Below are 27,901 nucleotides of genomic sequence, written 5' to 3' on the forward strand. Positions count from 1 at the left end.
GATGTCTGCTGAGCCAGTCAGGGCAATGGAGCAGCTCCAGTACAGTTACCCTTTTCTGTTTCCTGCCCCTTCGCCAACCCACCCACCTCTTAAGGGTACATTGAACAGGAACACCACAGCAGAGCCTTTTCCCCACATGTCAGCACCTCCTTTACCACCTCTTTCATCCAACATAAGCCAGTTGCCCTACTGTCCAGCTGCTCTTATGGCAAGAGAGCAAGCTTGGATTCCTGGAGACAAGGCTGCCTTACAGCCCTGCTGAGAGCAACCCTTCAAGAAGCCCACTAACATCTTTCCTCTCCTCAGAGGTCAGCCCTCTGAAAGGCATCGCTTAAAGTTTTATTTTCTTGAGGAGCCCACTGCATTGGCTAGAAACTGTACCAGTTTTACTGGTCTCTGTGGCAGGAGGTGGCTACATGACTGTAGCCAAGAGCCTGTCTCTCCACAACCACTGCAGGCCTCTGATCATCAAGCAGGCCAAGCAGAGCACTGGTCCTTGGTCCTAATGCTGTCTCTCATGTCCTCCCTTTTGTGGTGACAGTTTGGTTGAGCCCTCCCCCCTGCCTGGCAGTTTGGTCCTGTATCACCTGTTGCCCACTTAGCTCAGCCCAGCCCTCCACTCGGGTCCCTTGCATAAACAATGTGTGCCCCTGGCAGCTGTGGGGCATGGTGGCACTGGCGGTGGCGGGAACACCACAGTGGGAGTGTGTCAGTGGTAAGCAGGCAGCTCCTGCAGATGCCGCCAATGCTGTTGGTGGTGAAGGGGAGAGGGTGGTGAGCACTGACCAGGCAGGAGGTGGCTGCCCGCAGACGCCACTGGTGGTGTCGAGGGTGGGGGGAAGTGGCAACTGCCTGCAGGCGCTGCTGACAGTGTTGGTGGTGCCTTTTCATAGGGGGCTCACTGCTACACATGCACCCCCTACGCATCGCCAGTGGTCCCTTGCCACTTACCCAGGTATTGCCACAACTTGCCTGGGCTTCTGGCAGGAGGGTTGTTCCAACTTGGCTTTCTTTCCCTTTCCAAGGTGTAATAGTCTTCTTCCTACACTACTAATTCAGTTGTTTCCCCTGCTTACTGGTGGTTGCCCTGTTTTTGCAGGCTGTGTCCTCCTACACAGATGCCTGCTGCAGGCCCAGCTGTGGGCACCACGTTGGCAGGGGTGGATCTGGCTTTTCTGTGACTTCCCAAATACATCTGGTTTACCACTTTAAATCTTCTTATGGAAACTGATTCTTCCCCATGTGAGCAAACTTTCGAAACAGGCCTGGCTAGAGAACAGCTCTGGGAGGAAGCGTCTTCCTAGCTTTAAAACCAGAGTGCCTGGTAAGAGTGAAGCAGTCTCTGTTCTTAAAAGGAGGAAGTGAAGCGTGGTTCACTGTTGCTGCCCTATGGATTGACTGTTCAGCTTGGGGCACTATGATCTCTGTGGTATTTGAGAGCTACTGTAATGTAATAAATCACCACCCTCTTAGAGTGCTGAATAATTCTAGTTAACTTCAAGGTGTCCCCAGGCTGGGGATTGAACTCCTGCTGGGCTGCATCAGCATGGTGAGTGCATAGGACTGTAATATCCCCTACTCCCAGGAGTGCCATTGGCATGGGAGTCTCTGGGGCAGGGGCAGAACTGATCGTTTGATCACTGTGTCCTGCTTCTTCCCGGCCCAGAGCATTCTGGGGCCAGAGGGGAATGGCAGCATGCAGGATGAGTCTGTATTACTCTGGACTATCCATTACCTAAAGGAGGAAAAGGGGCCTTTAAAAGGTAGCACTTAGACCTCAATTGCAAGAAATGGGTCAGATTTCACACTGGCTTAGGTGAGGCTCAGAGAGAGGAACTGATATAGTTAGAGTCATAGCAAGTTAAGAGCAGAGGATGGAATCCAGGATCATAGAGTTGTACAAAAACAAGAACACAGGGGACCTCAGGCAGTCACCTAGTCCAATCCTCTGTTTGAGGAAGGAACATCCATATCTACATCATTCCAGGCAAATGCTTGTATAATCTGATTTTAAAAAAAACTTCATAGATGGAGATTCCAACATACCACTAAGTATTCTGTTCAAGTGCTCAACCTTCCTTATCATTAAAACATTTCTTTTAATATTTAACTTAAATCATTGCTATTTAAGCCCATTACTTTCTTGTCCCTTTCCCTTTGGACACAGAATGATCATTTGCCATCCTCTTCATAGTGACAAAGCTGTTATCACATCCCTGTCTCCTCTTCTCCAGCCTAAATAATTCTAGTTCCTTCAAATTTACCTCATATATCTTGTTTTCTAGACCTCTGATCATTATTGTTGCTCTTCTCTGGACTCACCAGTTTGCCCACATCTTGAGGTCTGGTGCCCAAAATTGCAAACAGTGCTCTGGGTGAGGCCTCACATGACATTCTGTTTAATACATCCTAGCACATTATCAGCTTTTTTTTGCACCAATATAACATGGCTGACTCATGATCCACTGTAACCCCAGGTCCTTTTTTTGCAGTACTACAGCCTAGCTAGTCACTCCTCAAGCACCTTTTCTGGTCCCTGCTCTGGGACCAGCAGCCAAAAGACCTGAAGCAGCCCCAGCTCAGACTGTATTGATGCACCCTTGTAGTGTCCCAGTGTGTCTGCCCTTTTTCATGGGAGACCAGCAGGGGCAGGCTGGGCTTGGGCAGGTCAGTAGGGGAAACCCATATATTTCCTTGTGACTGACCATTTCTCTGCTGTCCTGCAGATCAAGGAACTTCAGCTAGTGCTGTCTGAAGCCAATGAGAGCCTGCAAGGCCTTCAGGAGCAGCTCTCCCAGGAACGGCAACTAAGGAAGGATGAAGTGGAAAACTTCTCTCAGAAGATCTGCCAGGTCAGTCAAAGATGCATCAGGGATGCACCTGGTGGGTGTCTGTGCTACAAACACAGATCCTTGTTAGGGACAGGGAGTCATCAAAGACAGCCAGGATCCAGACATGAGCAGGCAGGACCTGGAGGCACATGGTAACCCATGCCTTTCCTGTCTTCCAGGCAGAAAGGGGAGTCTGTGCAACAACTGCAGACTTCCAAAGGGGCCCCACGACCCTAAACCTTTCTTCATGCTCACATAGCACAAGCACCTGCCATCCCTAAGAGTGCCAACACACAGGGAGCTCATGTGAAAGCATGACCCCTCCCTTTCTTCTCTTAGTTTGCATGGTGTTATTGTAGAAGCACATGCACAGTCATGTGAGCAATCACCAAGTGTTCTCATGTTTCTCCCTTTTCCTAACATGTTGCTGTTGCTCTGCCACAGCACTACCAACTCCAGAGCCAGCCAGCAGTGTTCTTAGTGGTACTGCAACTTAGGCTCTTCTTTCTGTGCCTAGAACACACTGTTTCCTTCCCTTTCCCCTTGCCCTTCCCTGCCATCCTCAATGCATTAGGTCTTGAGGGGCAGAACAAGTAGCTTTTGTCTCTTGACACTTGCTGGTGTGGGCAGTGAGGAACCCAGTAAGATGGTTCCACCCAGCAGATCCTCCTGTAAAACCTGCCTCTCCTGGTTAGAATCCTGGTAGCACCTGTCTTGTAGTCTGTTGATTCTGTCTCATTCTGACCTCCCCATCAGCTAAAAGAAGACCACCAGAAGGCTCTCCTGAGGCGAGAGTTTGAGTTGCAGAGCCTGAACCTCCAGAGGCGCTTGGAGCAGAAATTCTGGAGCCAGGAGAAGAACCTCCTGGTGCAGGAGTCCCAGCAGTTCAAACAGAACTTCCTGCTGCTCTTCATGAAGCTGAAGTGGTTCCTCAAGCGCTGGAGACAAGGAAAGATCCTGCACAGTGAGGGTGATAACTTCTTAGAGGTACAGCATGCTGAAAGCTGCAGTGGTCACCTAGGTCACATTCTGTGGGGACTATGTCCCTGTTGCAGCGACAAGAATACTTCCCAGCTGGGTTTGTTTTGGCAGCTGACCAGGAGCTTGAACATGGTACCCAGCTGGCATGACACAGACCAGGGGCCCTAGATCATGATGCATCCTGGCTACTTGGGCCTAGAGGGAACCTGTCTTGTTGGGGCTCTTAGTTGTTTAGATGCATCTCTGTGCAAAAGGCCATGGTAGCTGTAGGCTGTGCTTTGCATTCTGCCCCCTTTGGGAAGAGAGGCAGTTTCAACAGCTCACCTCGGATCTAGTCACCTCACCCTGGCCTTATTCAACCCTTGTTCTCTGGGTTAGGACTACTAAATTGGTACTGCTTTTATCCTGGGGACACCTCCTGCCAGGGACTGGACCAGGCAATTGCATGAAAGATCTGACTGGCAGTAGAGGCCTGTTGTGCTCCAAGGTGAAGAACTGTGGGTCCCCTTCCCTGACCAGCTGTCTTGGTTGGCTTCTTACATCTGTGTCTAGATTGACACCTCATGCTCAAATCAAATCTGCAGATCCTCTGAGAGGTCATACAAGCCTTTTCATGAAAGCTGGGTGGGTAGGAGGAGGGTCTAAGAAGCACACTCAATCTCAACCAGTAAGGGCTGGTTCTGTGCTGCCCGCTGCGTGCCCGTGCTTCCCCCCCCCCCCCCAAAAAAAAAAAAATGGGAAATGAGCAGGAGGACCCCTCTATATATGTGGGGCCAGGAGTTGTGATTTTCATAAGTGGGCCTGCTGGGCTCATTACTCTCTGTGTTGATCACTCCCAGGAGCAGGATGGTGCCTGCTGATGAGGTTCCCTGGCTAGCGCATGGGGCTGGCTAATGGAAACTTGGCTGCACAATAAAATCAGATTGCACCCAGACACCTGGTGAGCAGAATGAATGGTCACATGCTTGTCAGGGCACAAAGCAGGGGGCCTGTCACAGCTCCCAGGAGTCCCTGGGAAACTTCTGGGCACTTCAGCTTAATAATTTGGCTGGGGCCTCTTTGTCTCTGGGGCTGCACCACTCTTTTTTCCTTGTTCATCTGCATTCCTGAGGCACTCAGCCTTGTGCAGACCAGCCAGCTGCTCTCCACTCTGCTGCCAGTCAGGTGCATTCACTGCCCACCAGGGAAGCTTGTTCAGCACCTGTCTGCCCTGTGCCCAGCTCCAGCTGGCGTGCATAACCCCCTAGTGCTCTGAGTACTGAGCTCATTCACATAGGAAAACAAATGCCATGTCCAGAGCAGGCAGCCAGGGAACAGCCATGAGACTGTGTCTGTGGCATGCTAACAACAGCCTCTTTGTGACTGGGCCTTGTGCTGAGGCCAGAAGATGAATCTGCCTCTGGCATGAGGCTGAGATTTCTGGTGCCTGGTACAGAAGAGCAGGAACCTCAATGGTCTTTAGAATAACTATGTAAATGGAACCCCTGCTCCACAGCTCTGTTGACTCCCTTCATTTCTCCCTCTCACACTGGCAACCAGTTGTCTCCCTCCAGCTTTGCCAGTTCTCCTCCAGTCTCCTTTTTCCCCATCCCACTATTCCAGTGTCAGGACTGCCCCATAGAACTTGGTGGGTTGCCCTCAACATTCACTTGTAACCCCTTGCTCTCCTTGTCCTGGATCTGTCTGGAGCGGGAACTGCCATTTATGCGTGCTCTAATGGGAACTAAGCTAATCCCCAGTGTATGCACAGTGAAGACCTGGATGCCTCCAGTGTGGTGTCACACCTCTCCCAAATGGACTCGGAGACTTGAGGCCCAGTGTAACACTGAGCTCTGCTTGTGTGTGTGCGCGGAGTACCCTTTTCCTTCTCACTTTTCCAGAGACACCTTTCTCTAGGCCAGAGGCACCTCTGTGCCCTAGGCCCATGGCTGGGGATTGAAGAGGGTGGTATCAGTAGACCTGATGCTGTTGGGTCAGGCTGTGTGAGTGCAGCTGCTGAAGCCTTGCCCACAGCACATGCCTCTGGTTGTTGTCCAGGTGAACAGCATGAAGGAGTTGTACCTGCTGATTGAGGAAGAGGAGCTCACTCCACAGCAGCAGGCAGATAACAAGGTGTTTGCTGGAGATGCCTGGACCCTGAACACGGTGAGCTGGGGGACTCTGAGCACTCCTGGGTCAGGGCTGTGCAGTGTAGGAGGAATTGTGGGATGTGCTGGCCATGTCCTCAAGAGCCACGGGTGAATTAGGGTAGGAAGGGAGCATTTCACCAGCCTGGCAGGCTCTCAGTCCCAGCCTGTCTCCTAGGCTGGCAGGGAGTGGGGTAGTACTGGGGACTCTGAGGCAGGCAGCCCAAGTAAGTCTTGCTTGCATGTGACTTCTTTGCAGTCAGACTGTGCTGCCTAGGCAGTGAGGCCAGAGTCCTTTGTGCATGCTGGGAGCTGACTTCTTGATGCTGGAGCCCCCATGGAGGGCCAGGGCTGGAGTCAGCCTACTACAGCCAGCTCAAGGAGCCCATGAATCTTGTACTGTACATCCCAGTACCAGTACATTGTTGTTTTCTGAAGGAGGGAATGTACTACCCAGACAGAAAAGGCTAGGTAAGAAAGGGTGGTGCCTGCCTGGGAAAGCCTGAGCCAAGTTGAGACTGGAGGTTCAGGCTTCATGAAGCACAGCCTGATTGGAATAAGGTACTTTACACCTTGTGGGGGTGAAAGTTTGTTATGTAACTGATTGCAAAGACCTAGCGGATGTGAAGGTGATCCTGAAGGAACTTTATCAAGTCACTTGAACTTTCTGTACATGGGACTGCATAACTGGTTGTGCCATTCCCAGCAAAGGTTTGCTTTATCATAGAGGAGATGCAGTTGAAGAGATGCCCCTTGCCCTTTTCAGCCTGTTCTAGGCCTTCCTAGGAGCATCCTTGTAACATGCCTTCCTGCATGTCCCTGATAGGCCTTCTGCCCCAGGCTGTTTGCCCATCTCTCCTTTGCCTGTTACAAGTGTATCAGAGCCTGGCATCAGTGGTGGCAGTTTAGGGAGGGGCTTTCCTAGCTACTGTGCCTGCCCAGCAAAATCCTTTCTGGAGAAACAGGGAGAAGGCCAAGCTCAAAGATGAACAAATCCACCTGCTCCAGCTTGGTGTGGGTCCATGCAAACTGTTCCTCCTCTTAGGCAAAGCTGCTATTGGCTTTTGCTTCCTGTTTGCAAGTCCCCCTGTCCTGCCTGGGACCAGCAGTGACAGGAGTCCCTTAATCTGTGGCTGTCTCAGGCCCCAGTGCCTTGCCCAAGCACCAGTGCCCACAGAATATCTCTTCCCTGCCTTAGCTGCCACACAGGGTTTGATGCCTCTTGCTGCTCCCTGAAGTGGGAGAGCAGACAGCAGATCCCAGCCCTGCCCTGCCAGGGTGGCCCGTGAAGATGGTTACATGCAGCTGCCCATGTTCACACTTTCTGCCTTTCCCCTGGCTGGCAGCCCAATGAATACATCAAGACCTTGGGAGACATGAAGGTGATCCTGAAGGAGCTGTGTACGGAGCTGCGTGAAGAGAGGCAGGGCATGAACGAGCTGCAGCAGCAGTTTGCTAAGGCAAAGGCTGCCTGGGAGATGGAGCGAACCGAGCTCAAGTGCCACATCACCCAAGTAAGATGATCTTGGGGCTGGGGACTTCAATTTTCTTCTGTAGAATTTCCCTCCCCCATCACCCTAAAATCCCTGCATTGGGCTGACCCCCCTTCTAGCCAAGGACTGCAGGGTGTAGTCTCTACAAATCCCACAAGCAGGGCTTAGGACATATCAGGCTCTGGAGGCATTTAGTGCTTGTCAAACAGCACATGGGTTGGGAAGTGCAGGAGATTCCTGCAGCCTGATAGAGCAGGGAGTGGGGAGCAAGATGAAGGGATTGCATTGTGGGAATCTTAATTAGCAATTTCTGCTCCTGCTTAGTGAGTTTCTATAGCAACAGGGCTGACATTAAAGATTGGATTGCGGGAGTAAAATTATGTCCATTATTTCCATTATGGGGATTGCTAGGGAGGGTGGACTAAATAAGGGGGATATCCCATTTGGGACATTCCCAACAGATGCAGGGAAGAGGCTGGCTGTGCATCCCATGAGCCCTGCATGTTCTCACCAGGGACACTGGCAGTTCAACTGGGATTCACCCCCTGTGGACTCATGCTGGGAGAAAACAAGGTGTAGTATGCTCCAGAGTGTTGCCTATAACCTGTGCTCCACTGAAGACCGATGTCAGAATGAAATAACTTCACGGTGGAATAGTTCAAGCAGTGTTGATAAGCTGGTGACAAGAAAATTCCTTTTCTTCTTTATGGTTGTAGGATAGACATCAAAACTGCTGTCGTTAGAAGGCAGGTGAATGGGCACTGAGGTGGCAGACCATTTTCACCTCTCAAAGTCATGGTGGCTGGCTCTCTGCACACTTAGACAGATGTGACTGGACCTGTTACAAAGGGTTACCTTTCCAAGGCTCCGTTTGCAACTGTGCAGCCTGGAGATAGAATTGTGTGATTAAATGCTTCTTTGGGTCTCAATCCCAGGGAGATTAGTTCCTGAGGTTCATGTACATACCACAATTTTTGCCCTTTCATGTGCTGCAACTGCATGTCTGTTTGCATGAGCAGGATTTCCCAACACTTTTAAAACATTTTTCTTGTGCATTAAGATAAAACTCCTCAGATGTAGTCTAGTTTGGCTCATCGTGAATTAAAACATTGCATCCATGGATTCGTTGCATGCAAACACAAAGGCACTCAAAGGCATGTAATGAGCCTCTTTGTCCACCAGATGGTGGTGCAGCGTTTTAATAGTTCGCGTCTTCTAATTGCTTTTGCTTTCAAATTGCTTCCACTTTTTTTTTTTTTCTTGTGTGGCTCTTTCTTTCTTTCTTTAAGCAAACATACCAGGTCAATCTGGGAGAGCTTCTGGCATGTAGCAGCAGGTCCAGGGGGGTAAAGAAAGGGCTGCAGCTAACAGTGACCCCATCTTGGGGTGCATAGCAGCTTCCTGTATGCCTCACATTGTCCCCTCCAGAAGTGCGCAGTGGGCTGCCAGCAAACATGAAGCTCCAGAAGAGGCACCTAGTCCTTGGTGCAGGGTTACCTTGATTGGACACACACCTGCGGTCAGATGCACACTTGGTGGTTCAGAATCTGGACCCTGTTTTTCCTGCCATTCGCTGTCCCTTTAAGCCTGTCTCGTTGTAGCCCTTATTCCCAGTGCTGCCAGTATTACTTCTAGTGTCGGTGACTGGGCTACTCATCCTCTGTTGGTCACTCTTGGTGTGGTGTGGTGTGCTGTCCTGTCTTGTTTGGGTCCATTTGTGACATCCCTGTGCCTTTTTTGTCCTGCTGCCTAATCTTCTGTGCTTGACAGACTTCCCCAGCCTACCCATGGGTTCCATCTGCCTTATATTAACAGACAAAGCTGTCAGGAACCAGGGGCCCTGCTATATAATGCATCAGCATGTTGTGATTGACATCTATTTCCAGGGCCTGCTCTAGGAGGAAATGGGCCCTAACTAAATCTTCTACTTGCCAGTCCATTAGACTTTTTGTCACTTTCCCCAGACTCTTACCTGTTTGCTCGTCTATAATGTAATCTGCTCTGGGTAGGCTTATGCATAAATGCAGTATCCAGACCCATTTAACATCTAGTTTAAAATAATCTCCACCATCATTTGATGACCCAAACTGCTCTCGCTACTGCAAAGGGGACCCCTGCACTAGCTTCCTGCTAACTAGACATGCTGACTGCAGACAGAAGCTGTGCTGCCGTTAGGTTGCTTTTAATTTCCTGGTTGGGACCTGTGTCTGCCCTTTCCCCCGAGATGTTAAGACTTGTTCTCTTCTCTTCTCTCTTTCCGTGGGTCTCAATTTCCCCTTTGCATGGAGGAACTAGGAGGAGTAAAAAATGAATGTGGTGTATACCCCCAGTTGCTTGCTGTTGTCATGTGCCACTTCTTCCAAAGTACTGCTCAAGGTGTTAACCTCCAAGGAGTTACCTGCTCTCACCCCTACTGCTGGTCCAGAGAGAGCTTGCAACAGCAGCATCTGCCTTGCAGTTGTCAGTGATTTCAGCCTGCCCCTCAAGCTGTCATACACTTATGCCACCTGTAATCTGTCTGAGCTGGCTGCAGGGCTTGCCTTCTGAGAGTGGTGCTGGACTTATCCTTAAAGCCACTTTGACATCCAGTGATGTATGCCAGACCCAGAGGATAATGCCCCGTGGCATTTGTCTCCAAAATGAGGGGTCTGGTTTAGTACTTCTGTTAACCCAATCTGACCTTGCCTCTTCAGGGCCTTGGCTCCTCCTTCCAAAAATACAGCTCATCTGAGGCTACCCTTCAGGGCCAGTGAGTTTGCCTGGACAGCCTGCAGTTCTCCTGTTAGGATGAAATGCTGCTGCTGCTGTACTAAGAGCTTCTTCCTGCTTTCCTCCTTCTGTGCATGGAGAATTACCACATTTACTCAAATCTAAGACAACCCTGAATTTAAGATGACCCCCCAGTAATTAGATTTATACATAGAAAATGTATAAATTTGTTATACTTTTCCATGTATAGCATCTAATTAGTTGGGGGGGGGGGGAATCTTTAAGTCATTCTCCCCACTGCTGCAGGGGAGCAGGCAGCGGGGGGCAGGTGGTATGGGGAGGTCAAGCAGCTTGCCCCCTGCTTTTGCTTGTTCTTCTTTCTGCCCCTGCTTCTACCTTGGGACCCCCGCCTCCTTCTACCTCTTCTCTCCCTCCTGCCCCTGTCTACCAGCATCTGCTCCCTGCTCTCCCCACCTTACCCTTGCTTCATGCCAGCAGGCTCCATCCATGCTGCAGCCTGGGGCACTGAGCATAGCCCCAGCCCTGCCCTTTCAGCCACCATGCAGGTTGCACGTTGCTGCTACGGAACTGAGATGGGACCATGCTCGATGTCCCAGGCTGCAGCATGGATGGAGCCTGCTGGTGTGGAGCAAGGGCAAGAGGGAGGAGGGAGACCATGGGGTGCAGTGACAACAGAGAGTGGGGGAGGGGACAGGCAGCAGCTGCGGCTAGAGCCCTGACCCCAGGTAGGAGCTGAAGCAGCTGCCTGCCCTGCCCCCCCCCCCATACATGATTCTAAGACAAAGAGCTTCCTCCCTGTGTTAAATAAGGGAAAACCCTCATCTTATAATTGAGTAAATATGGTGGCTTTTCCCTGTTGCTTACCTCTGCTGCTTGCCTTTCCCCCTGGCCAGTACCTTGTGCTGGTCTTGGACAAAGGAGCCATTGGGCAGATCCTTAAGCACAGGAACCTTGGAAAATCTGAGTCCTGCTGATGAATGGGAAAGCTGGGGTTGAATCGTTAGATAGCACTGGGAGAAACTGGTGTGCCTCCAAGCAAGGTGTGTCCTACCTGTCTGTGGGCGGTGGATATTTAGAGAGTGGCTCACCTACCACAGTGGTGAGCATGGAAGAGCTGGCTACAGGGCAGGTACACAGTAAAAGATCAACTGCAGCTTTCTAGAGCAGTAGGGGATGAGTAATCCTGGGCCACAGTCACTCATGCTGTTGGAGCTTATCTTCTAGGCTGAGGTCACTGCCCAACATGGCTTGTATCCAGTTCCTAGCTCACTTCACTGCTTTGGACATGGCTAGACTAGGAGAAGCACCATCTTTCAACACCTCTTATGGAGTCAGAGCTGGGGACCTAATGTAAAGGCATATAATTGTCTCTGCTTGTCAGCTTCAGCTGTGTGTGACCACTGCAACAGCTTTTCTGCAGTCTTAGTCCCTTAATAAAAAGACACTGTCCCCTACTGTGCTGTTTCTCAACCTTTTTTTATACCAGGACCCATGTTATAAATATTGATGGCCAGTCCCGACCCACAGCTCCCTGGGTCTGCCAGCACCCCTCACTCCTGACCCACAGCCCCTGACTTCCCCAGGCACCATCCCCCTAGTGTGTGGGGCTGGGAGTGAGTGTATAGGGTGGGGGGGGGTATGAAGGTGCATGTGCCCCCCCCCCCTATATTTGTGGGAGCATTGGGCTGTAGCCTGGATGGACCAGCATGGGCAGGAGCTGCCTCCGTGACTCATCAGGTGGGTCCCAGCACGGAAAGGTAGAATAGAGTAGTGGGACTGGTTGCTGCTGGTGCCGCTACCATGAACCCCACTCCAGCCATGGCATCAGTAGCACAAGGAGTAGCAGGGGTGGGGGAGAACCCACACTGTCCTCACCTCCTCCTCTTGCCAACTGCTTGCACACTGGGTTGCATTCTGTCTTGCCAGCATGGCCCAGCTTCTGGCAACTAGTCTCACTACCGTGTTCCACCTTCTTGCACTGGGACCCACCTGCTGGGCCATAGAGGTGACTCCTGCCCATGCTGGTCCAGCTAGGCTGCAGCCCTGTGTCTGCACAAATCTGCAGGGCACGTGCCCCCCCCCACGTTGTTGGCTACAAAGGACTAACAGGATCGTCATAAGTCTAGTTTATTGGACGGATACGAAAGTCAGACCATAAACCTTGGTGCTTATTCCCTCAAACACACACACATCCACGCACACACGCTCATAGTAGCTAGCTCTAAACGCTAAGCACTGGTGTCAAGATATATCTATCCCCAAGCACTGTAGTCTGCTGTTGATGGCCAGTCGAGGCTTCTTTCAGTGCGATGTTGCTTCAGAAGGGGGTCGCCGGCTGGTCCGTCTGGCTGCACAGGCAGGTGCTGGTCAGGTCAAAGAGGGTGCCATTCGGGGTCATTCTTCGCTGCCTTTTATCCCCCTCTGGCAGACTTTGGTGACTCCCCAATTCTCAGGCTTACTCAATCCAGGGGTTGTTGACCTTGAGGGATGTCCCTCTTGGTAGCTGCTGGATGGCAGCTGTCAGCCCCAGGGGTCACGTCCGCAGGTATGCGCAGTCTCAGAAGTCTGTTGATGAATTTAGATTGATTCACTGCCGTGATGAATAGTGCTCTGGAAGTGGTTGATCAGGGGGTATTTCAGCTCCAAGGGTCTGTTTCCAGCGTTGATTAGTTCAAATCAGGGCTTCCGCACCTTTAACAGTGAAGTTTCAGGGAGTTCCTGGCTCTGTATTGATTCTTTCCTCCTCTTGGTCTGTACTTTTGTAGGTGTTAATTGCCGCTCATTAACTTGTTTATTGAGACTAGCTACTTTGTTTCACAATCAACCATGATTCATTCAGGGACCTGCTCCATGCAGAGATTCCTGTTCTTGCTAACATTGTTACATGGTACAACTTACTTTGTACATTTGTAAAAGCATCTACAAGCTCTATTTTCACTGCAAATACACCTTATATAAAAATAATAATGATATAATAAAAGAGAGAGAGAGAGGAAAGAAGAAAAAGTAGAAAAGAGAAAGCATCCCCAAAAGGGGGCAAATACTAAAAGAGGGGCTTTTTCCATTGGAGGAGCTTCACATGAGGGTGGTGGGGCAGACAAGGGTTTCTTGCTACAACATCACATGTGTCCCCGCAACCAATGCATCATTTATGCCCTATAAATTTACTTGCAGGGAGCTGCAGGAGCTGCTCTCCACCCTGCATGGATGCCACACGCAGGTGTGTGTATGCACATACACGTGGCACCTTCTGTTTCTCACTCCCCCCAGCCCCAAGCAGCCCCTTGCAGTCTGGAATGCTGCTAGCCTGCAAGGGGAAACCCATGGTTTCCTGAGTTTTTCTGAGATAGTTTGTGACCCTTTCAAATATTCTGACAACCCACTTGTGGGTTGCAACCCATGGGATGAGAAACACTGCCCAAATGGGAACAGCAGCTCCAAGGGCTTACTGTGGGGGCTCTGGGAAGCAGACTGAAACAATCCCGCCACGCCCTAGGCCAGAGTTAGCAAGTGCTGGTGAGTGTCAGGCTGTGAATTCATTGGGTGCCTTTAGGCCTGTGATTTGATTGCTTTGTTCCTTGTTTCCAAATAGCTGGAGTCCAAGGCAGGGAAAGGTGTCCCTGAGAGGACACTCCCTGACTGGAAAGTGGCCCTGAAAAGGGAGCGAGAAGAACATCAACATCTCCTGGCTGAGTCCTACAGTGCTGTCATGGACCTTACCAAACAGTTGCAAATCAGTGAGAAGAACTGGAATCAGGAGAAACTGGAGCTACTGGGCCGGTTCAAGGATGAGCAGCAGCAGGCAGAGCAGCAAGTGAAGGAGCTGCAGAATAAAATCAACCAGGTGAGGGCTCATGGGAATGTCACTTCTTCATGGGACAAGTGTTCCCATGATGATCAGATGGCCCAGGAGGCAAATGTGCTCAGGGCTTGTGGTGGCCAAAATGTGTTCAGGCCCTGTGCTCTGTCAGTAAGTGCATAGCATTGCCCATGGACAGATGACATCTCTTCTCCCTTTGGTTTGCTGTCCCACTTTAAGCTTGCTGCAGCACCTTGGCTATCCCTCTTTTCATGCACTGTAAACTACCCCATGTAGTCATCCTCCAGGAACTCCATTTGGGCTCCTCCAGCCTGACACTAAAGGCCAGGCTGCATCCTGAGGCAGGGAATGGCCATGGTACTACCCAGACTATCCCTGAGTCTGGTGAGTCCAGAACATTCCTCTTGAGATCACCTGTGGGTACTCTGGGCTTTGTGAGAGTAGTCATATTATTCAGCCCTCTGAATGAGGACAGACATCAATATCTGTAGAAGTGACACTTGCTGCCTACTGGTTTGAAGGCCAGAGCTGCTTGTAACTGAGGCTTTTACCCATTCTTGTGTCGAGTAAACATCCTAACCTCTGCAATTCCCCAGCTGCAGAAGGGAGCTGACCGGTGGGCTCTGAAACACTCTGAAATGGAGAAGCACAGCAGCAACTGGAAAGAGGTAAGCAAGAGAGGAGCAGCTGCATCTCTTCAGCACTGGGGAAGAGGGGATGGAGTGACCAGCTCTACAAGCCAACAAGCTCCCTATGGAATTGGGTCCCTGGGAGGGCAAAAAGAGCAAGGACTATCCCCTTTCAGGGTCCCAGCCTGAAGCACTAGCATCAGCCTATAGTGAGAGAAGGCCAGCCTCATTCTGTCTGATTAGGGAGGATGGAACACAAATGTGCTGGGACCAGTTACTCATATTACACAATAGTGGTGCAGCCCTCACTCTATAAACATTTAGACGAGGGGTCAGCAGCCATTCTGGTGGCAATCCAGAATGATTCGGCTCTAGTCTGAGGTCTACTGGCACTAGGACCTGGCTGCCGCTGCTGCTTTTTCCCTGCCACTCAGCTGTGGTGCATCACAGGCAAAGCCCAATGCTGCCAAACTCCACCAAAGCCACATCTCCATGGTTAGGATTCAAAGGCTTTGCAGGCTCTAGGTTGTCAGCCCCTGATCATCATTCTAGTGGGAACTTGAAATTCAGGGACTAAGGTCACAGCTGTTAGAGGTGTGTCTGCCAGCATTGGGCATCTGAAGACATGGCTCTTGTGACAGCTCTGATCTGTGTTGGTCACAGTGAGAATTACAGATCTTCTATTTGGGTGGCTGAATGCAGATTTAGTTCCCCTGCCTTGGCACTCAGTTTCGGATATTTGACTGTAATGAGCTAGGTTTGGAACCCAGGAGTCTTAACTTCCAGGCTGAGTTCCAGTGCTGCTCTGTCACTAATAGAGTGTAGCCCTCTAGCTGCTGGGAAGTTGCTAATGCAGCCCTGTGTTCTGTTGTAGCATTACTGAGTCCCACATGCCAGCTGATGCCAGAGTTTCTTCCTGTGTCATTTTAGGCTCTTAATGAAAAAATCACTGACAAAGAGAACATTTCTGAAATGGATGCCAAAGGAACCAACTTAAAAAGGTGAGACAAACACAGCCTCAAGCTCAAAGGCAGTCCCACTCTGTTCACTCCTGGTGGGATGCAAGGACAAACTGGTATGGGCTTGAGTGCAAGTGATAATTGTAGGGGCACCGCTGCTTTGTAAGCATGGGCTGATGCAGTTCCCACTGCTTTAATTCTCCCATTTATCTCCAGAGTAGGATGGCCTTCCTGTCTGTCCCCAAGGGTTCTGAGATTGACTGGCACCTGAGGGTTCCTTGCTGTTCACTGAAGTTAGGAGACTGCTTCCTTTTGCATGTTCTTTGTGGTGATTGCTGCCTGTCACTCTTAACAGAGTGCTCTTGGTGTGGTTTCCCTTTGTTTATATGGGAAGCACCCTGCTTGGGCAGGACATGATAGGAACTCCAGGGGATTGCAAGTCTGGGTTTGTAGAGATCATAGACATGCTGTGCCATCATACAGTCAAGCTTGCAGTGACATTACCGCTACATCAGATGTTCCCAGAGTGCTGCATTCAATACAGGTGACTTGGCACCCACAGGTATGATGCCTGAGGGTTTCACTGTCCTGAGCATGGCTGCAGTTACTTGCTTTCTAATCTTCCTCATCAGATCCAGGCCTCAGGCTCCTTATGTCACTGGCTCCTTGCATCTCTCCTTTTTTACTTTTGTCTCTGAGTTTTGCCTTCTCTGCGTTGGGCTGTAGGTTTCCCACTACCTTTCCAGTTCTCATGATCTTGGAACTGCTCTGATTTTTGGGCGTGCTGGCCCATATCACTCCTGGTTCTGCTTTTCTCTCTCCTTTGGACTACAGCGTCCATGCTGGCTGGGTGTAAATAGCCCCAAGTGAGTCTGGAGTACAACCAGAATCTCCAGGTGCTGCCTGATGCTCCCTTCACAGCAGATGGTAGCAGGGGCTGCAGTGGGAGGCCCCACAAAGTTATGCACATGCATGTTAGAACTGCTCGGGAGCCCAGCTAGCAGAGTGATTCCTTACCACGAGCCATTCTTAGGGTCCTTTTGGGTTCAGAAAATCCCACAATCCTATACATAGGCAGTATGCTCATAGAGGCAGCTCCTGTGCTTCATAGCACAGATACATTAGTGATAATATAGGCACAGCTGGACCTACCCAAGTACAGAGAGCAAACAGGTTGGTTCTCCATCCAGGGCACATCTCCTTGGGCTGGGGACAGAATCATTCCTAGTATCTGTACTGCAGCAGCACCTAGAGGTCTCAGTTGGGGCATCGGGGCCCAGTTGTGCAAGTACCAGTGGATCCAGAGGAGGGGCTGGTGCCTATTCCAGGATGTCACATGGCCAGTGGGTGTGGGGAGGAAACCCTCAGCCCTAGGTGACACGTAGAAGGGGCACTGGGGGTAGGGGAGGCACATGGCGGCGGCCCCCACTTTCAGAACGACAGTGGCGAGGCATGGAGACATGGCACAGAGGCTGAGCCCAGCTCACTTAACATTATTTCCTTTATGTGGCAGCCAGGTTAAATGCCAAGTTTCAGAGAGCAGTGCTGAAACGTGTTTGACACAGCTGATTTCCTGCAGTGGGATTCATGCTGACACTGAGGGAAGAGGAAAGGAGTATTACTTATGCCAGTTTTTCTCAACTGGTGGGTTGCAAAGGTCCTCTAGGTGCCATGGTGGGACTTCTGGTTTTGCTTTTGCGTGCTTCAATCCTGCTCCCCCACCCCTCCACTCTTCGACTGGCCTTTGGGGACCCCGCCCCCCCCCCGCTCATTGACTGGTGGGACCAGGATTTTTTGACCTTACATAGGTGGGACGTAAGGTGCAAAAGGTTGAGAACTGCTGACTTATGCCACATTAATGGTGTTCGTTGAGGCATGGTATTCAGAGTGCGGATCCTGCTACTTGCTTTTCCTTTTAGAAGTCCTTAGTAACACAGACTTGGCAAGGGAGCTTAGAAGGGCCACAGACACTGCCCTCCATGTCCTACAGGAGCGGCTCAGGAGCTTTTGCAGCCCTGCCAAACTCTGCCACACAAAATATCTCTTGTGTGCAGGAGAGATACACAGCCACAGCAGGATCCATGTGAATAATGGCACAGATGTTCAACTGGCAGCTGTGGGCTGCAGAGGGCCCCCAGGCTCTCAGTCCAGGTGCTGCTTCCCCCATTGCTTTCCTGGTGCTGCTGCCATATTCTCCAGGCTCTTCCTCCCTCCTCCTGCTTCTGTTTCCTGCCCCCTCCCTTGGGGGACTGGAGCAGCATGTGAGACACAGGGCCTGTAGCCAGGGGTTTTGGGGGATCCTGGGGACCCTGCACAGCGCTGGTGCACCACAGCAGGAGTCACCACTGTGCAGTGCAGTGCAGTGCAGGGGGCCAGTGCTGCATAACACAGTGCAGTGGGAAGGCCACACAGCACCCATGCAACAGTGTACATCCTGCATGGCATGCAGTTTGGGGGCAGGAGTGTGCATGCAGCCCTCAGCCACTCACATGTTGGACTTTTTGTAGATCCAGGCACTGCAGGGCATGTAATCAATGTTTAGCTCCATCTTCAAGCATGCTTTACCCATTGCCCTCTTTCTTCCATTTAGGACAAAATCTGTTTCCTCTATGTCAGAGTTTGAAAGCCTGCTTGACTGTTCTCCCTACCTTCCTGGCAAGACCACCCCTGTGATTTCTGACCACACTCGAGGCAAGAAGGTGTCTCCAGCTGCACAGCTCATGCCTAATGGCATAGCAGATACCACAGGAGTTAAAGCCAAAAAATGTACATATGTGAATACTGAGCAATCCAACCCTGATAGCCTGGTGAAAGACAAGTGGAGCATCTCCTCATGGGACTACTCCCAGGCAAACAACCTCTCTGGGCAAGATCCGGCCCAAAAACAGATGCAGAGAAGCTACACAGCACCAGACAAGACTGGGATCCGCATCTATTACAGCCCTCCTGTTGTCCGAAGGCTAGAAGCACCACTAGTCCAAAACAAAGAGGGGAAGATCATGATTGAGCCTGGCTTCCTGTTTACAATGGCCAAGCCCAAGGAGCTGGGAGAATCGGACAGCTCTGACAACATGTACAGTAGCTGGCTGTGTAACTTCTCCAAGCAGCACCGTGAGCTTCTGGACAGCACCCCTGTTGAGAACACTGTGCCCCCAGTGCCCCGGTTCCCATCCTCCCTGCATGATTTGGAGATATCTGGCAACATGAGCGATGACATGAAGGAAATCACCAACTGTGTCCGGCAGGCCATTCGCTCCAGTTCACTGGAGAGAAAGGTGAAGAGTACCTCCAGCCAAACGGTGGGCCTGACGACCACTGGGACTCAGACCATTCAGACAGTGAGTGTTGGTCTGCAGACAGACATGTCCAGGGGCAGCATCCACAGCAAGAGCTGGTCCCCACGCAGCTCCTCCCTAATGTCTGTGCGCAGTAAACAGATCTCTTCATCTTTGGACAAAGTCCACTCCAGGATCGAGCGTCCCTGTTGCTCCCCCAAGTATGGCTCCCCTAAGCTGCAGAGAAGGTCTTCCTCTAAACTTGACAGTACCAAGGACAGAAGCCTGTGGAACCTTCATCAGAGTAAGCAAAATGGGTCAGCCTGGGCTAGATCCACAACCACTAGAGACAGCCCAGTCCTCAGTAACATCAATGATGGTCTGTCCAGCTTGTTCAGTGTTGTGGAGCATGCTGGGAGTACAGAATCCATCTGGAAAACAGGGTGCCCAGAGAACAAAGCAAAGCCAGAAGCCCCCAGATATGGTATAGTACAGGAGTTCTTCAGGAATGTATGTGGCAGGGTGCAGAGCCCCACAACTGCCACTGAGAAGAAGGAAGCAGCAGGGGATGATGGCAACAGAAAACTGGACCACTCTTTCCCAGCCACGTACCACCAATCTGAAAATGTTTCCAGGCTCCTAAATAAGAAAACCCTGAAGCAAAGCAGCAGCGATGAACTGAAGCCACCTTCCCCAGGCCAAGGAGGCAAAGACGGGGGCTGCAGGGATCTGGACATCATTTCTGCTATAGCCAGTGAGGTAACACCTTTATTTTTACTTTAACAGGGCAGCATAGGCTTAAAACGCAGTGTCAGTCCAGCTTCTGAATCCACAAGGTGGGGTAGCTTGCTGCCCAGTCTGAAGCATAGTACAGTAGCCCTTCTTGTGTGCGTGAGAGAGTTGACAGGAGCAGATTTCTACTTCCTTTATCAGTTGTGGGTTTGGCTGCATGCCTCATTTGGGGTTAGACAGTCAGGTAGCAGTGGCACAGGCTGCTGTTGGGTGGGACCCCATAGTCTCGGCAGACAAGCTCTGTTGCTCACAGACAGCTGACTGCAGGGCTTCTGCAACAAATGTCACCTCACAAGGCTGGGCCAAGATGCTTTTCCACGTGCCCATTTCTGTGATGTCAGCCTACACTCAGAAAGAGGTGCAGTGTGAGACCTCCACTCACTGGAGATCAGACTTCCTGGCACAGGCACTTCTTCCTCCTCTGGGTTTACACTTGCCCAGCAAAATGGGGCCCAGAGGCCTCTGGCTACCACAACATAGGTAATAGGAATACTAGCCCACTGCTAACCCTGTGCCTGCCTGAGGAGTTGATATGTTTGGATGAGGGTATGAGGCCAGCCCTAGCTGCAGCTCTTCTTTATGCCCAGTTCCTTCCTAATCCTCCCCCACTTTCTCTTTTCAGGACACAGCATGTGACTGCAGCTCCCAGTCCCTCACTTCTTGCTTTGCCCGGCCATCCCGCTCCACTGTTCGTCACTCCCCTTCCAAGTGCAAACTGCATCCTTCAGAGTCCAGCCGGGCAGAAGAGAAGGCAGGGCCCCTGAGTGAGTGAGGACAGTGGGGACTGGGCTGTGCAGTATGTCTGCTTTCAACTGTCCTGATGAAAGAGCGCGCTTCCTGACTCTGCCAGCTCCTCTGCAGCCAGTGGGACTGATTGTACCCTGGGAAAGCTGAGCAGGGGGCCCAGGGGCCCCTCTCTGAGACACAGGCACAGATCCATCTGTCTCCTAACTGTCCCCTAATCAAGGGGATGCTTAAGAAGCAGATGCTGCACTAGAGTGAGGAGGATGAGGCTCCCAGCAATACATGTGGACTTGTTCCAGGGGACTGCAGGGAAGCCCCGCTGGGGTGGGTGGCCCCTTTCATTGAGGAAGTAACCTGCAAACCTCATGGCTCCTGCCAGTAGGAGGACAGTCTCCAGGAGAGAGAGGAGCCCCCAGAGCCTGATGTGGAATCACTGTGCCATCTCCATAGCCCTTCAGGCTCCTCAGAGACTTGCTCCCTGAGGGTCCCCACTTCGGGCCAATGCAGCTCCTTCCCTGGCAGTGGTCTGTTGCCTTGAGAGGAAGAATGAAGAGATGGGCCTCACCTGACGTGGGCTGTTGGCTCAGACAGCTGCAGTCCTGCAATGGCCTCTGCAAAGACCCTCTGGCGCCAGGGACTTCTGGGATCTATGCTGCTGCCTTTTTTGCTCATACCAGTCCTGGAGAGGGGTTGCTGCTGGGAGAGCAGATTGGTCAGCACCCAGAGACAGTGCCACAGTAATGGTGATGATGCTGTTCACAGACAGGGCTGTGGGGAGGGTGGGGGGAACTGTGGGCTCACGGTATAAAGCCTATTGAAGCTGTTGTCTGTCATCTCCCATCCCAGTGCAACTGAAACAGGCACTCAGGGAGCTCTGTCTTCAGAGAGCGCCCCCTTCAAAGAGTCTGTCACCGGCACCCCCCTTAACAGACACCTGCAGACAGTGCCACATCCTCCTTTCCTGCTGCATGCGGGGACTGCTCAGCACATCCCAGCTGGATTTGGATTGCAGCACTGTTGCATGACCCTTTGCAGCAGGTGCCTGCTCCTGTGCTGGAAAGCTGCAGAGAGAGGAGGATCCCAGGGTTCATGGAGAGGGCATGTTCAGGTCCTTGTCCCCAAAACAATACTGGATTCCTTCTCCCTCCCCTACCCCATGGAACAGAAAGGCTGCTACACAAAACAGCAGCCAGCTCTGCCCCCCTGGGGTGCTCCAAGTGAAAGCTCTTGGGCTTACCAACAGAGTGCAAATCTGCATCAGGACTGCAGCTGCTGCCTTGGCCTCTGGCTGCCTTTGGGGATTTTGGCTGCAGAAGCTCTGGAACCACCTGACTTCTGAAAGCCTGACCCCAAGATATGCAACTAAATGCAGGGGGGAGAGAAGCTGGGCCAATCAGAAGGTGGACATCTAGGCAGCAGTAAATACAGAGCTTGGGTAGCCTTCTTTATACTGTACTTGAAGTGCTAGGTACAAGGTGTTGACATGCTGGCACTTGGATGAGCTATGAATATCTTTTGGGCTCCTTTCTCTCCCTGCCATGCCTTCAGTGAGGCAGTGTTGCACCCCACCATTGTTTCAATTTCAGAGGGGTTTTACTTAGTGCTACTCCAACAGCTGTTCGTGCCAATAACAGCTCCTGAAAGGTTCCAGTTCCTGTCAGAGGTGTTCAGCTCCCCAGGACAGTTGCCTTGGCTGTGCTCCAGGAGACTCTTTTAGTTTCTAATTTATCACTGATACTTATTGGTACGCTGTTCATGATGCAATTTGTAGAGGTCTTAAGGGGTCACTTATTAGTGTGCTTGGCCTGTTCTTAGCCTGCAGCTTGTTATTTTTGTGTTCAAAAAAGGCAGGAATGTTTGATCTGACATGCTGGGTGCAAGTGTGTGCATGATGTGTCACTAAAGGGGCAGATGCTTTTGGTGCCACAGCCAGAACTCAGTCAGGCATTCCCTGAACAGTATGGGTGCCTAGATGTAATTCAAGTTGAAGCAACTGCTGAAGGACCCATACTTCTGCCCAGCAGGTACTGAGCACAGCACACACTTCTCCCCCATGGGCTCCTTCACTCATTTCCTGATCAGCTCCTCCTTTGTCTGTAAAGCTGGCTGTACTCTTGACCACATCCCCCCCCTTGTGGGGGCTGGGTTTACTCCACTTGCCTGTTGCCTTCTGGTCCCTAATGCTGATCAGATACCACAGTGGTGAGTGGGGGTATTAAGATTTAGGGTGGTAGTTTTAGACCAGGGGGGCTAGTCCAGACAGAGGGAATCCATTGGCTTTGTGCCAGTGTAGTTACTACACAAGGGTCACTGGGTAGTGCCTTGGTGTAATCAACCCTGGCCTTGAGTTAAGCATGTAGTGAGCACAGTCACTATGGGAGCCATCAGCCTGACAGATGGCTCAATGGTATCTGTCCAGCTATCAGCCTGACCACTGTGGCCTGTGCTAACAGGGGTCAAGCACCAAGTCTGTTCTTAAGCTCCTGGTCAAGCAGCTCCTGATTTTGCTGCACTTAATGTGGTACCAAGTTAAGCTCACTGCAAGGCTGTGGCTTGGGGAGCACTCAAGCCACACCCCGTTAGCAAGCTGTAATTTAAAATCCCAAAGCCTTATAGGTGGCAGTAATGGCAGGTGCTGTGCCAGGCCTAGGCTCATTTGTCACTGGGGGCACTGAAAGCAAATGGGTCACAGCACAGAGAACTACAGGGAGCTTCTCTCTGCCTATCCCTCTCTGAGAGCTCCAGAACCAGTACCATTTTACACCCACTTTGCACAGGTTTGAGTGAGTCCCTGAAGGACGAGTCAGGGATAATCTAGACTTGTTTGATGCTCTCATCAGCCTTCACTAGGCATGTCTATCCCCTGGGCAGAGGCAGGGTTTCACCACAGAGCTGTTCCCACCCTCCCTGGCAGACTGGTATCAGCCTGTGACGATCCCAGTGATTCTGGAGAAGCACTTTCTGGTCATGGAAGGAGGCTGCAGCTCAACTATTCACTTCTTGCACAACAGGCTGCCTTGCTGGGTGCAGGTAAGGGAAACAGAAGAAGCCTTTCCATTTCCCTCCCACCTCAGCACCAGCAGTCACAGTGCCACTAGCATGCCATGAAGCCCAGACCTGCCAGCCTGCTTCCCTATGCTGTTTAATATTGCAGCTGAGTCCATCTCCAGGTATCTTTAACTGCTGCTCCTTGATTGGGACATTCCAAGCTGCAGCCTCCATGTACAACATGCTAGTGCTGGAGATACCCACTGTAAGATAGGGCTGGGCTGTTCCTCAGTGCTCCAGTACCAGTGATGTACCACAGGCAAAGCTCCTTGTCACCTTAATTCAGATGTGTGGTGCTCATAATTCAGCTCCTGAATTCTGACCATGTGAGCATCTAAGGAAAGCTGCCAAATTTATCACCCCATTCCCCCAGCATTACAAAGCTATTCTGGTAAAAACACACAAACAAGTCACTGTGAGGTGTGCAGCAGCTACAGCAGTGGGGGCCAACCTTGGCAGGCATGCTGCCTGGCACTTACCCAAATGCCACTCTGATCCCCTCCCTCTGCCTGATTTGTTGCTCTTCTTTCTGCTCTCTGCTCTGTGCTTCATGCCTGCTTTGCTTTTTGCTCCATGCCTTATCTGCTGTTGTGCTGCTGGCCCCTTCCCCAGTCTGCTGCATGTCACACACAAGCTACCCATGTCACTTGTGGCACACATGCCACAGGTTGGCATCCCCTGAGCTAGAACATGAATTTATAGCACATCAACTATGCCATAGTAACTGCCTGGCAGTAATTGTGAGGTAGCTGACACCAGCACACACTAAGATCATAGCCTCATAGTGACTTGTGCATATGACCACACCCTTATTTAAAATGAATGTGGAGAGATGGCTTTCAACAAACCCTGCTTGCTGGCAACCTTTCTTCAAACAAATATATAGGCAAGTTAAAATTTCTCCACAGGGACACTTCTGATACCCTTTAGCTCCCCCATGGCATGTCCCAGCCTTTTCCCTGAATTCAGTCTGCTGAGGTTAGGAAAGCCCAGTAGATATCCCTGGGCATGTGGTTCTGGCTGACAGAGGAATTGGCCGAGAGAGAGAGAGACGCCCTTTTTCCTGGCAGTGCTTAGTCTAGCCCGAGCCCTACTCAGCTGGACATGCGAAGACAGCTGACTTAATCAGACTTGAATTCCAGGTGTTTTGCTGTACTGGGACCCTACTTTCCCTCCAGCCCCCATTACCTTTCCTTTAATGAGCACCGGCCTCCACTCTTGTCTCTGAAGTCTGTTTCTTGTTTGTTTTATCAGCACAGTTCTTGGCAAAGTCTGTTAATTTTGGCTTTCCACCAAGGTTGCAGGGAACGTAGAGGGAGACACTGCATATGGGGTGAATTGTTATGATATGAATGTAAGCAGTACGTTCATAGAGGATGGGGCTGGGCTCGATGTGTGGCTGCTGCTGCCTCATCCTCTGCAAGTGGTGCTGTGCTCGGCACTTAGCTGGTGTGGCTCCATCGTCTGTGAGCAGCGCTGGCATGGCCCAGGCAGTACCGCTTGCAGGAGATGGGACTGTGCCACCTGAGCGGTGAGCCCAACCCAGTGCTTGATTTTTTTATTTATTTATTTATTTTTTGATGTGGCACAGTGTATAAGTAGAAATTGATTTTTAAGACCCAAAAATTGGGCTTCAAAACCTGACTTAAACACCATGTAATATGGTACTTGCTTATTAAAGTGTCTTAAGGATATCCCTTATTTTTTGGTTTGCCCTGAGGGCCTGTGCTAAACATGAGGTGGTGTGGGGGCAAATCACTCTGAGTTTTTTAAACTGAAGGACTTTAAAAAAAATAATGCAATTAGCTAATTTGGGGAGATGGATGCTAAAATAAAAACACCAATTGGATTAAGAGATTGCAGGTTCTGAGGGCTGACACTTAAATCCTGCAGCCTGCTAGTGAGCAGAATTTGGAAATGGAGGGGGAGGAGATGGCAGGATAGAAAGCAAGATGTCCATGGTAGTTCAGAGATCCACCTCAGCCCAGGAGAGCTTTAGCACATTATTAAGTCACACTGCTAATGCTGACAGATTTCTCATTCTAAAAATACAACACCAGCTGCCTTATGTGCTAATGAAGCCCAATTACCTGTCTGCTGCCTTCTAGGGCACTTTCTTCAATGTGCACTGCTTGGAAAAAGGGTAGAAAGCATCTTCTGTTGCCAGGTAGAGATTATTGGATTTAATGCAAAGAGTAGATTAGTAGTTGTAGGAGGTGGAGACCAAACCTGTGGAAATGACCCCACTCAGAACCTGCATCTTCATGTGTTACAGCCCCACACTCTAGGGGCTGGAGAGCAATTATCAGTAGATGTCTTCAACTGCCTACTCCCATGGGGTGTGAATTGTTCCCCTGCTTGCTACTCCGCATGGTTCTGTTCACTGTGAGTCCTTGTACATGAAGCTGCTACCCCTTCTCCCTCATGGCTTTGCTGCAACCACAGGCAGGCAGGGTGCATGCTACACCATAGCCATGTCTTGTCCTCCGGCAAAATCTGTGTGTTACTGTGTGCCTCCCTTACCATTAGAATACACAAAAGATTCAGTGTGGTTTCTACTTGAGTGATTCCTGGTGTCGCCTTCTGTTGACATATCCAGAGAGTGTCTGGGCATGTCCTCACCGGAGGAGCAGAACACAAAGTAGGCAGCTTATTGTTCACCCTACTCAGTAAGCCAAAACTGTTGGAGCCCAGTTTTCATGTGACCCTTGCTAATTTTTGCATGTGTTTGTAGAGCTTGGGGTTGGAGTCCCTCCAGGAGGGGCTGGGACAGTGTTATTAATGTGGTTGGTAACTCATGTTGTAAATACTTTTGTTTGGGAAAACTTTTAGCATTTTCATTGATGACTAGATTTTTTTTAAAAGAGCCTCTACTTTTTGGAATGTGGTTTTTCATTTTTACAATGCCTTTGAATTGTAATATTTGTATGTTCTGTCATGCTGTAAATAACAGTGCCAGGTGTTTCTGCTATGGGGGAATTAAGGACTAGTTCTGTGGCTAGGATACAGCTTTAGCTCAAATATGCTTCAAGGTACAATGCCTTGTCTCAGCAAAGTCAGTTGAAGGATGCAAGGAGGTACCTGGGCAGCTCTGAGCTGTGGGGGGTGTAATGTGCAGCCTTTCACAGAGTTACTTCTTGCTTTGAAGCAGAGGAAACAGTCTCCAAAAGTTCTGAGCGTCACTCAGCTGGGGACCTCGGGGGCCACCCCATTCTGAAAATTGTTTGACATCTGGCTACCACCACTTCCTATACCTTTGGTTACATCTGCTATGTCCTGTTTCCCAGGACAGAAGGGTCTGTGTGTCTGTAGTAGAAAGCTATGATTTCACTGAATTCCCATTCTTCTCACTTGATTATGTTTCCTCCCTGTGCTTGTGTATGTGAGAGGAGAGCTGCCCTCTGGGAACTGCTGTCCTTACAGACCTTCCATGTGGGACTAATGAGCTGGCTCACAAAGGGCAGAGCTCTGTCTCTGCTTCACCCACAGCATTGCAGCCTTTTCCCTGGTCACCCTCATGGCAGCACTAGCGTCTGTGATCACTCAGCCCCATGCAAAATGTCTGCTTTTGTGGGAAGCTTAGGGCCAGGGAAAGGAATGGGAGTGCTGTAGCCAAAGATCTGTTGGCTGCTGCCTACTGTTCCCTGTATCTTCTCTCAATGGCCCTCAGGTTTCCAAGGTTGGGTTCTTTGCTCTCCCCTTCCTCTAGCGTAGCCCCATGTTCACATGAAGAACAGTTCTTCTGCTTCTGATGGCGGGGCTTTCTAATTTGCTCCATACTTCATCTGTATCATGTGCCTCCTTGTTGTACTTTAGAAAATAAAGGGACTATGAACCCTCAACTCAACCCCAGAGATACGTTCTCTGTGTCTGGACACTGCAGGACTCCATGTTGACCCCTCCAGTCAGTTCCCTCACCGCACACAGCCCTCTAGCTCCCAGAGAAAGGCAAAATTCTTTCTGGGAACCCTTCTTTCTGCCTTCTCCTACCCAGTGTTAGGAACTTCCCTTGCCCTTCAAGTGACCTTGAAGCTGTGCTCTAACTGTTGGAGATTTGTCGTAAACTTAGTAGTACAGAAGAGCAGTCTGCATATGCCACCCCTGCTTTAGAAGCAGCCAGAGTTACCCAGTCTTGTAAGGAAAAAACCTTCATTAGGAGAGAGCTAGAGTGACAGAGCATCTGGCTGTCTTTATCCTGACTCCTTCACAGACTCCAGCTGAAAGGCATCAGGGCTCCCATTCCTTCCCAACCACCCACAAGATAAGCCAGGACAAAGAAGCCAAAGACCACTCTTAAAATTGGTTCCATTCCTATGTGAATGCTAGGAGCTGGGTTTTGTAAGTTGGGGTCTGCTTTTTCTCTGCTACTGTGTGGCCACAACAACTCACAGTGCTGCAGTGGGGGTTGAGCTTGGTGCAGCCCCTTGCACGTTTGGATGCTGAGCTGAGGTTGCCTTGCTGGGTTAGAAGCAA

The 27,901-nt window shown here is 50.7% G+C and overlaps 1 protein-coding gene across 5 annotated transcripts in view; it reads left to right on the plus strand.

The window, feature by feature from the left end:
* The window catches only part of MTCL2 (microtubule crosslinking factor 2), a 106,858-nt gene extending 79,583 nt beyond the window's left edge, over positions 1 to 27,275 (plus strand). For 4 of the 5 annotated variants that reach the window (XM_059733332.1, XM_059733331.1, XM_014598385.3 and 1 more), the window contains exons 7-15: positions 2,727 to 2,852; positions 3,588 to 3,818; positions 5,850 to 5,957; positions 7,285 to 7,452; positions 13,754 to 14,005; positions 14,578 to 14,649; positions 15,541 to 15,611; positions 18,160 to 19,603; positions 20,259 to 27,275. In XM_059733332.1, coding sequence (XP_059589315.1) covers positions 2,727 to 2,852; positions 3,588 to 3,818; positions 5,850 to 5,957; positions 7,285 to 7,452; positions 13,754 to 14,005; positions 14,578 to 14,649; positions 15,541 to 15,611; positions 18,160 to 19,603; positions 20,259 to 20,408 — 2,622 coding nt within the window. In that variant the 3' untranslated portion in view covers positions 20,409 to 27,275. The remainder of the gene's footprint in view (positions 1 to 2,726; positions 2,853 to 3,587; positions 3,819 to 5,849; positions 5,958 to 7,284; positions 7,453 to 13,753; positions 14,006 to 14,577; positions 14,650 to 15,540; positions 15,612 to 18,159; positions 19,604 to 20,258) is intronic. The other variant, XM_059733333.1, reaches the window with a different exon arrangement.
* The last annotated feature ends 626 nt before the right edge of the window (positions 27,276 to 27,901 follow it).

The sequence above is a fragment of the Alligator mississippiensis genome, chromosome 9 (assembly GCF_030867095.1).
Source record: "Alligator mississippiensis isolate rAllMis1 chromosome 9, rAllMis1, whole genome shotgun sequence".
NCBI classification, from domain to species: domain Eukaryota; kingdom Metazoa; phylum Chordata; order Crocodylia; family Alligatoridae; genus Alligator; species Alligator mississippiensis.